We start from the raw sequence: 11,491 nt of genomic DNA, 5'->3' as shown, positions 1-11,491 counted from the left end.
TGGTAAATAGGATAAGGAGTGTACACACATACGCTCATCTAAAAACAGTCAAGGTTGATAAGTGAAAATGTGACTCAAGAAAAATGTATAAATTGGCTTGTCCAGAAGCTATATGGCATTAACATAGTAACCAATACTACAACTTTTAAACAGCACAAAACAATGTGTAAAGTAAAATGCATTCATTTTGTTACACACCCTTTCAACAATTGCGAAACGATTACTATTATATGATAGAAAAAGTTGACTGATATTAGAAATTATAAATCCATTGAATATCTAATGACCTAGTCTTAACATATCCATCGTTTTATAAGACTTACGTCAGCAGTCGACTTTTGATATCCAATTATCATTTAGTCGGGTTTAAAATGGATTCAGGAAGTCAGTCATACAGTTACACAAACACAATTGTTTTCCATTGTAACAGTCAAATAAGTGTTAATTGTAATCATCCAAACCATGTCAAATTTAAACAAGGATCTACAATTACAATGATTGCAACGAATCTTCGCTAAGTAAACGACATAATTTGAAGAAAAATTAAAGATAAAAAGTGAAATAGTACATCAATCTAAATGATATACGTAAATTATCGCTTATTTGAATATAATTAGATATGGGAATTTAAGATAGAAAGAGAAAGAATTAAAGAAAGTAGTTAATTATTATGACATTAATAATGAAAAAGCTAAAAGATTTTAAGTTAGCTGTTGAAGTATTATGTAAGGACATTCAATGCTCAATGGAACACAACGATAACAAATTTATGTTTTTTAGTCAGTATTGTTATTCTTGTCGTTAATATGAAAGTATTTATATACCATCTTTCTTAGATACATAGTTCCCCCACAAATCTCATTTCTCATGTCTTAACTCTCTTGCTTCCTCTATCTATCTCTCACTGTCATTTTCTTTTCATTTGTTGACAGTTTTGAAGATAATCTGGATAATTTTGGTTTCATATTTTGTCTTGATAATCCTAGACTCAATAAAATGGTTTATCTTTTTCTAAATCCAGCTGCTTCATTCGCATTTTTATCTCCAACTATTATATAAATGGTATAAATATCAATGTGTTTGAATAAATACTACCTATTTCAGTACATACTATGATTTTAATTTAATAATTATTCACAGTCTTTATAAATCACTTCTTAATCTGGGTGCATGACAAATAACATTTATCTTTAACGGATGAATTATTATTATTATTATTACGAATATTATCATCAGAAAAAACAAATCAGAATTACGTGCATTTTCCCTTGGCGTTTGGTAGGGAAAGTCATGTTATTAACTATTATTACTATCACTATTTTTTAAACGGTTGAGATATGAATATTACCATTATTATTATTATTATCATTATTATTGTTATTATTATTATTATTATTATTATACGGATTATCAAAACAAAGTAAGTTCAGTTGTGTTATTTTTAATAAACAAATAAATTTTGATCATATTTGCTTCATTCACAAAGAATTTTATATCACAAAAATGTTAACGCCTCAGTAAACTGAAATAAACCGGTTATATTCATAGAATAATAACTTTTTCCTTGATTTATTAATGATCATTTAGTTATAATTCAAGAATGGATAGACTTTTAAAGAACAAAGTTAAGTGTAAAGCTTAAAAAATCTTATTTTTTTTTAAACGTAAAAAACATAAAATAGTTAACTACTCAACTAACTAAACTCGATACATTTCTTCAGTAGAGAAAAAAACAAAAGAATCTTAACTTTGAGAAACATAATATAAAACAAGAATTCGAAATTACGGATTATCAAACAAGGATAATTTATTGCATAGAATAAATCAAGTAGTAATTTGAAAATGTTGTAGAAATTTGCATTGCAATGCTACCGAGCAGCACTTAGCGTTCACAGCTTAAGATACTTAGCCGTTAATTCCTATATATATATATATATATATATATATATATATATATATATATATATATATATATATATAGATAGATAGATAGATAGATAGATATATATATATATATATATATATATATATATATATATAGAGAGAGAGAGAGAGAGAGAGAACAGTCTGACTGGATTTTGATGTGAGCTGTTTCAAGGAAATCACTAAAAGATGTCAGACCTAGATTTTTTGTTAGTTGATGATGCCGAATCAGTAATGGTTATATCGGAACATGATCGATAGAATTCGACTAACGCTATAGACTAAAATATGGCACTGGTTACTAGTCAGCGACTAACGTATGAAGTGATTGAAAATTATTTTGTAAAAAAAAAACAAGAAGTTTTACTTTACATGACTATTCAACTGCTTAGCCTTTTAAGTGTTGACAACCGCAATTACTTGACATTTTGCTATCACTGATTTATGGAAACAAATATAATTTATTTTCAAAGCCTAGATCGTCAGACAGAAATGACCTGTTTCCAAAAATGAATTAGATTAACTCAAAACACCCACTGTAAACCATTGTGACTAATATGGTGACAGAAATTCAACAACAAGGAGAATAGATTCAGATTATGAATCAAAACTATCTGGTCTTTTGAGAAACAAAGATTCAGTTCTAGGTCGTACAGATAAAGGTGCTTGTATTGGGCTCATGAATGGCAAGGATGGGATAAAATTAGCCTCCATATTATCAAGTAATGACTAGATTTAGAGACTAACAAAAAGACAACCGAATTAATTCATTAGCTGGTAAAAATCCTTAGGAAGAATAAATATGACGTTTACGAACACAGTAAAATGATTGGATTGAAAGGGAACAAAATCAATAAGTTGTGCACATCAGTGACATAAGCAGCTTAACGTTTCAAAACTCAACTTTTTGTGTAAAACAACGTATACAAGCTCTCATCCTACCATGACTTGAACACTTAATTTTCCGTAATCGGTAAACTATATCTTAATACCTACTCTGAATATTTTTTTCAGTCTTTTGTTTTAATTATTTCTCTATAAACACCACTTTTTTAAGCTTTTTTTTTACATTTCTCATTTACGTCAGGTGGATGTTACTCTTTCACACATTTAGTTTCATCTCAACACTTTACTTCAACTTTTCAATAATTACTCAACCGCCTTCTAATACTTGAAATTATGTGATTCTCTTCAAACTTTACATTACACTACATTTACTTATTAATAAATATGAATTTTCATTCATTCTTATTCAATAACTGATTAAAAAGATACCAAAAACAATTCTATTCTTTACTAAATAAAATTATAATATACTACATTGAAAATTTGTTATAAGTCACGTATTATCATAAACTTAAATCTAAGCACAAGCACAAAAAAAAGAAAATCGAAAGAAAACAGAACAATTTATTGTACAAAATTATTTATTATTTCAGGATCAGTGTAGATTTATGATAAAAACAAATAGAAATCGCTGTAGAATGCTTAGATTCCTTTTAACACATAAACATATAACAAAACATGAAAACTTCAATTGCTTTATGTATATAAATGTTTAACAATACACAGAGAGAGAAAAAGAAGATGAAGCAAATAACTGGGAAAAAAACGCTTGTACATTTTATTAAAAATAACTAATCCCCATAAACTATTGTGTACATTGTACTTGGGGTATAAACTGAATAGCATACAAAAAGACATATACAAATACACAGTAATAAAAACTATCGTCAATAGAAAAAAAAAGGGAGGAACAGAACAAAAAGGTGAATAAGAGAGAATATATGGAAAATACACACAAATAATAAATTTATATTTATTTTATATTGGGTAATAAATTTATCACAACAAATAATTTCTATAAATTGTCAACAGGTTAATAATAAAGTGAGAATTCAATGTACACGCATTATACAAATACTTAATAAACATTATCATGAAAGAGATAAGATAAAGAGGTGAGAAAGAAAATGGGACACAAGAAATATTAATCGGAACAAAAAAAGAATAAAACTAGAGAGATGGATAAAGATAAAACAAGTTTACAAATGACACAAGAACACCAAGGTAAATGAATGGTAGTAGTGTGTGACGATGATTATTAAGCACAACATAAAAGATAATATATAATATAAACAAAACAAAAAATCTCTACTTCGAAGGAACTTCAATATGAATTTCTGTATTCCAAAAGAAGTGATATGATGAATCAAACATGTATATATATATATATATATATATATATATATATATATATATATATATATATATATATATATATAATTCAACCACAACGTAGAAAACAAAACGAAAAACCGAATACTATCATCATTGTCAATGAAAGTATCATCAATAATCACACACCAAACCTTCCCACAACAATAAATTCATATATCGACGCATTAAGCTCTTTATGTATATAATTATTAGGACAGATATTTATTTCTTTAATGAAAAAAAGCGAATGAAGAAAGTGAAGTAAGGATATTTGCTTAATATTCTAGGAGAGAGAAAAATATTAACACCATTTTACTACTATTATACTGTAGAAGTTATGAAGGTGCACATTAGACAGATTAGTACAGCTATTCAAAAAAAAAGATAAAATGAAAACATATCCTAACAATAGTTATTATTATTACATATCAAAATGAATTGTCATGCCCACATATATACACAGCTAACTTGTTAATACAAATACATGTGTGCATGTGAATTAATTAAATGAAAACGAAAACTGATGGTTGTCTCCGACGGATGCGTTCCTTCCATCAATCAATATGGTTGATACATTGATTGGATACATTAAAGGGATTTTTGTTTGACTCGACCAAAGATAAAGACTAATACACGATCTATCAAAAATGAAGCTATGAAATCGAATGCCAATACTTTGAAAAACATTATACGGAGCTATAAAAAAGAAACCAAGATAAGGGCAAAGAAAGATTAGAAGTACAAAACATGAAAAAAAAATTCTGTTTTCTTTTTCACTTTCCTGAATTTCAATGTTTTAAAGATTGAGAAAAGTAGATAATATTTCGCAGTTTACACAGAAGAGGGAATGGTCTCAGCTATACGACCATCAGAAACGAAGAAGTATTGGACAGCTGTTTTGTCTTAGTACGAGACACTTTAGCAATGAGGATCCACGACCCTCTTCCCTTAGTATTTAATTAACATCATTCCGCGATGTAAACTAAGAAATTTAACAATCTCTATAAACGCCCAATAGTAAAACCGTTAGATGTTGAACAAATACAATGAAAAAAAAAACAATTTTAAGCTGTTTTAAACCAACTTGGATATGTCTTGGACTAAGTAATACGTGATTATTTATTGATACTTGATCGCCTTCCATTGAAGTATGACAACTTTCGTCGAAACACAATAGTGTCAGTTCCTGGCTATTAACTGGATATTTAATGCAAATATACGATTCATCATATTTTTTGTACACTATTACTTCTCTTCAATAATTGTTAGCTTAAGAAATCATTGAAGAGGCATTAAAATAAACTGTATATTTGTATATTTCAAAGCATAGATTGTATTGTATTCAAAAAGACATAATATTAGCTTAATATAAATCAGATAGTTAACTTTTCAAGGAAAGTTCATTGCATGCATCGACCTTCACCTTTTATAACATGTGAGTGAGAAATCCTGAACAGTGGAAAATATGTTGAAAACAAACAGATTCCTTTTTTATATGAATGCATAGTACTTCTACTATATTGGAATTACTCAACATATACTTAACACAATCAATATAAACAATCTGAATTTTTATTCTGTACAATATGAAATTATAGGAGAATAAAATATTTCTTAAGATAAATATTAAAAGTAGAAAAATTAAAAATCGTCAAACTTTCAAATGATAAAATGAACATTTTTAATATAACACACACAAAAGAAAGAACAACAACTCACATCATAATCTAAATGAACTAACTGTAAAGCATCAGCGAATGGACCAAAAGGTAGAATTACAATTCCTAATACGGCGACAATCAAAGAAATCAACATTGGTTTATTCTCAATCAAAGACTCCATAAACGGATGACCAGTATAGTTTACAGCCAATGTGACAGTCTATAATGAATATGTAAAACATATGCATGGTATTTACAAGATGAAATATAATATTAAATATCTATACGAAATGAAATTGTAAGTAAATATTAGATGTTTAACTTTTACACTAACGTAGTAAACCAAATTGACTTATTATGATGAGTAAATAAAGCATTACGGTTTATACCACAAATCTTTGAAGCACTAAAAAACGAATGAAGTAGAGTGGATAGTGGTATGACGGTACATGGCAAATTTAAGGTCCAACAGTAAAGTCGTTTTGTTGACTAGGCTAGAACGCTTACTCAGTATGGTGTTTATCATTAATAACCGTCAACTCCAGCGTTACTGACTTTTCACAATGAAAAAAAGCTTTAAAAAATGTTGATCCTAAAACAAATAGCAACCCTCATGCTTGGACGTACACGTTTATGCAAAAAGTAAGGAACCTCTATATCAAAAGCTATCGATGCAATTGACGTCCCTTGAGTTTTGTAGTAGCGCATCCGGAATGATAAAGCCTTCATTACTAATTTAAATTATTGAATCAGTCAGCTGCAATGCAGGACTAGGAACATTTATGCATAAGTTCAAGTTGTCATACCTCAATAGCACAAGATGAAAAAATTCATACAAGTTACTTCAATGGCATTAATACATGTAAGACAGCATAAAAGGATGTGATACGGGGAGAAAGAATTAGTTCGTAGAAAGAAAGATATAAAGTGATTTTAATCTCTTAGTTTGAGGGAAGACAGAGAGTGTATACACCATTGTGATCGATTCTGAGCCATGTCACCAAGAATCTCCAACCATTGGTTACGATAGTCACGCGGACCCAAATCAAGTAGTCTACATCTACCAACATGGCTCAGACCAGAAGTTAGTGGCTTCAAGGACTGATGCTAAGTTCACGTTTGGCCGCCCCTAACTTTTTTCCAACCATCCCCAGCACTAATCAGCATTGCGCGCTGTGGTAACCGGTATACAGGCATACGCTACTAAAACCAATTTTATTGGTGCGTTTATTTACAAGTTACTTACTTCCATTCCGGTTGAAATGAGATAGACTAAAGTGTTCAAAACTGAAGGTTTAAATTCAGCATGTAAATCTATGAAATCATCATCCCTGAAAAATCAATTTTAAAAAAGAAATACATATTAGTGGTAAAATCGGGAAATAAATACTAAATTCACTCACAATGACAGATCAGATGAAATATTTACATAATCATATATGAGTTACGGTCCACAGAGACTATATATAAAACATAAACAGACGTGTATATATAAAACGATAAGTCCGACTATGAATTCTGGGTATACTCGACCCTGATTGTATTTTTGCGTTTTATACTATATTACTTACTAATAATAAATAATATAAGTGTTTAAAGCAATTAGTCCCGTAGATAAATTTTGATAGCGTAATAAGACGAAGACTATCAGAACTATGTGGTATATCAGCGTAATACATTATAAACAATCTATTCACATATATTCTTGTTAAGAACACTTTTTTTATTTTTATATATGTTCTTAACAAGTATATGTGTGGTCAGATTGTTCGAAATGTATTGCGCTAATACATCACATAGTTCTGATAATCTTCGTCTTATTACACTAACGAAATATGAGTGTTAATGCAAACATTTAGGCGTCGTTTCAATGAGATTCGGTTTCCTGAGTCATATGGTCTCATTGTAAAACTTCTATTATCTCTCGAAAAATCAGCAACGGCAAAGGCTGTAAAACGGAGTCCTCTTAGACTCAAAGTGTACACCGTCACTTAAATATTTCCTATGCGGTACTGTGATTATCAGATTCTCCCATAAAAAAAGCGTTCTAACCGCTTACTTTCAAACGTCAATTGATTGGTATAATCCCATATCTTTAGTTATTCCTCTTTCTTGTTCAGTTTCCATGTGTGAGCTACTATGTGGTGATAAAACAGCTACGATAGTAAAACCACTAATATATATAACAAAACTATTTGACAAATTAACGGTGAGGATACCCCGGCAACTTTAATATTAACATTGACTAATATTTTTGGTCACGACAAAACATTGTATTTTATGATAGACTACAATCTAAAGTATAGAAACTTCACCAGTTATATCATCCAAACTGGAAAGATACATTGAGTTTTAGAGATACATGAACAGAGTATACATTCAGCTTTGGTTGATTTAAGAAACTATAAATGAATAGTTTTTTAAACGTTCTAAACCTCCTTTTTCATCGGTCCAAAGAATTTCATAACTTACACGACTAAACCACATTTCAGAAAAAGAAATCTCAATACACAGCCTTATAAAGTGCTTCGAATGTTAAAAATGCAAATGATTTTTTTGAAAAAACTTCAAATTCACAGTAAAAGACATTCATTTTATTAAACTTGAACTACTCATGAATAAATATGCTGCCCATATATGAGCGGTAAAAAGTAAATCCACTGATAACTATTTAATAGAATATAAAAAGATTTCTGAAAAATTTTGATGATGTAACAGTTTAAACTCAAGAACATTTTTACGAAGTTCTCAGTTAGTCTATTTTCAGTTTACGTTTTGTTAAATCTAACCATGCAGAACAACCCATTAGAAAAGAAACGTTCAATAGCCGAAAAAAAGACATGAGACCATCTCAAAAGTAGGTGAATTTTGAAGTATATAACCGGAAATAAATTAATTTACAGAAAATTTTAAGAAAAAAGGATAAACCCAAAAAGTAAGATAGAAAGCACTATTGTTGGATTCATCATTTCCTTACATGATTCACCACAAAGATCAGTGACTTTAAGAACAGATTTCGCTCTTGATTTGACACTTTACGAAGCATTATCTGCTATACTATTACTGCACTTAATATTCAACGACGAAGTGAACTGGTTCGTTTGTTCAGTAAACTTTACAGTAATTATAATTGGCCAAAAGTCATTGTTAAGAAAATTGATCCAACTGGATGAATCTAAAAACATCCGAGCTTAATACAGAGATCATATTCCCTTGTAAGGATGATATTTGAAGGTGATTATAAAACGTTTATTCATAATCTAAGTAATAAGTAAAACTGACTATTTGGATATATATATATATATAATAATCTAATCCAAGTAAATGACTTACACTTTAGGCATTCTTAATTCAGCTTCCATAGTTAACAAATACAGCACATAGAAGTGAACAAGAAACTGTAAGGACACAGTAAGTAGCGTATACACATTAAATATGTTCGGTATAGGGCGCTCTTTAGAAAGTGCTTTTAGCGGCTATAGATACGTTAAATTTACAAAAAAAAAAGTAAGAGATTGGTGAATAACACGCAAAACAAAAGGTTCGCTTTCGCGAAAAGATATAATCGTACTTCAATAAAACAACGAAAGCACTGTTATCTGATTGGACGTAGTCAACAAGGAGTTTCTGCGATCCTGAACGAAAAGATTGTATAACACAAACCCGTGCCAACTAACTTTAAAGTCTAAGATGTCAACATTCAGTTAATTGGGCTGTGACTGACCTGTTGTAGGACTGAGATATTTGCAAATGACTGACAAACATGATATCAGTTACCACTCGGTGATCAATCAATTGCAAAAAACTGATAATAAACACAATTTCGAGTGTAGTAAATAACGAAAAATGAGTGTAATAAGAATTTATTTTGAAGTCAATAAAAAATAAAAATAAAGAGGAAAATCTTATACAAAGAGAGAGCTTACTGAATAAGTCAAGTGAATTTCAATCACTGACTAGAAAGTCTTATTTGACACAACTGATTCTAGTCCGTGAGTTGATTGCACTCAATCGATGGTTAGATGATATGATCCAAAATTTCAATATTGTTGGTGTATCCTAACTTTTTTTTATCTTCATCTAAGTTTAAAATATTTTAATCTTTTAAGATTATATTTCTTAAGTTTTGCGTTTTCCCTACCATTACAACTACTTACAAGTTTTAGTTTCCTTACGTTACATATTTTTCATTTCCTAGGTTTGTGCTGGTCAAGTGTGGCAACTTTGACCAACAAAAATACGTTCTGATTTTCAACGTTTTTTATGATTAATTGCATATCACAATGAAAGATACAATAGTTAGTTGTGGAGTACTAATTTCAAACCGTCTATAAAACCCTCCTCTAAATGGAAATCCTAAATATTAGATTTATAAACAACCAACAAGTTTACTATGAAACTGAATTGCTAAAATTTTTCAACTTTAAACAATTTATAACACTATAAGCAAAGGTGGTGGCTAGCAGTGGAATCCGGAACACGTGTTTGGTCCCGTTTTGGACTCGTCAGCTGGATATACTTGCATCTCAGGGTTGATGTTCACTCTGGGACTCTAACCCATTACTCCTCGCCTTTGACTTAAGGCTATATTGAGACCATTCTCACAGAATGTACATATTTCAATAACAGACTAACCAATTGCAGTCCTAAATATCAATGGGAAGATCCAAATAACTAATACAAAAATGAATTTATGACATCTTAAGTATGTATTAGTCATTATTTTCATGGGTTGGAATCATTCATCAATATCACTAACTTATCACCTATGTAAATAATCAACTTATCAACTTTAGATTTTTGTATTTAACGTACCTTCCTCCCTCCAAAAAACAAAAAAAACATGAACTCTGCTTATGTTTACCTTATTCAAATTGTTTAAAAGAATTCAATATGGATTTTTCAAATAAAAAATAATAAGCAACTTTTTAGTGTTCTCTGGTTGATTAAAGAATATTATAAAATAATTTTTCTATTAGTTCAAACAATAAACTAACCTCTAAATAAATATGAAATATTACCAGAAGGGTTTGTGGAGATTTTAGAAATTTCACAGATTGAAATCATGAGTCAATTGAAGCTAGACCACCATGGAAAACCTGGAAGCACTGGACGGCCGTTTCGTCCTAGTATGGGACTCCTCGTCAGCGCGCATCCACGATCCCGGTATACGGTGGCGCAACTTCGTGGATTGGTTAAAGTTAGACATTAACACGAGAATGATAGGTCCTGGGTTCAAATCTCGTGGGGTGCGAGATCGTGGATGCGCACTGATGAGAAGTCCCATACTAGGACGAAACGGCCGTCCAGTGCTTCCAGGTTTTCCATGGTGGTCTAGCTTCAATTGACTCATGATTTCAATCTGTGAAATATGTTAAATATTTTTCTGATTAAAATTGTAACTAGGTATTAATATATCAATTTTAAAAAATAAACAAAAGACACAATTAATATGTTAATCATTAAAATATATATATATATATATACCTTAGAGCGTGAAATGAACAGAAAACAAGCTGATAGAAGTAAAGCACGAATAGTTGCTTGAGTATCAGATATTTTAAAACCTTTCAGATATAAAACTGATGAACTATAAGCAATGATCAATGCATTTATAGCTAGAATTTTATACATTTGCAATGTAGTCACCAATGTACAACGTCCTTGCATAACAATATGACAGACTA

At 29.9% G+C, this 11,491-nt stretch overlaps 1 protein-coding gene across 1 annotated transcript in view; it reads right to left on the bottom strand.

The window, feature by feature from the left end:
• Window positions 1-3,256: 3,256 nt before the first annotated feature.
• Window positions 3,257-11,491, bottom strand: part of MS3_00006529 (uncharacterized protein) — a 28,796-nt gene continuing 20,561 nt past the window's right edge. Inside the window, exons 15-20 of the mRNA XM_051214697.1 lie at window positions 11,292-11,488; window positions 9,138-9,280; window positions 7,051-7,135; window positions 5,863-6,024; window positions 4,198-4,839; window positions 3,257-4,143 (exon numbers count right to left, since the gene is read on the bottom strand). Coding sequence (XP_051067880.1) covers window positions 4,732-4,839; window positions 5,863-6,024; window positions 7,051-7,135; window positions 9,138-9,280; window positions 11,292-11,488 — 695 coding nt within the window. The 3' untranslated portion in view covers window positions 3,257-4,143; window positions 4,198-4,731. The remainder of the gene's footprint in view (window positions 4,144-4,197; window positions 4,840-5,862; window positions 6,025-7,050; window positions 7,136-9,137; window positions 9,281-11,291; window positions 11,489-11,491) is intronic.

This window comes from Schistosoma haematobium, chromosome 2, assembly GCF_000699445.3.
Source record: "Schistosoma haematobium chromosome 2, whole genome shotgun sequence".
Taxonomy (NCBI): Eukaryota; Metazoa; Platyhelminthes; class Trematoda; order Strigeidida; family Schistosomatidae; genus Schistosoma; species Schistosoma haematobium.
This window is presented reverse-complemented; position numbering and strand designations above follow the sequence as displayed.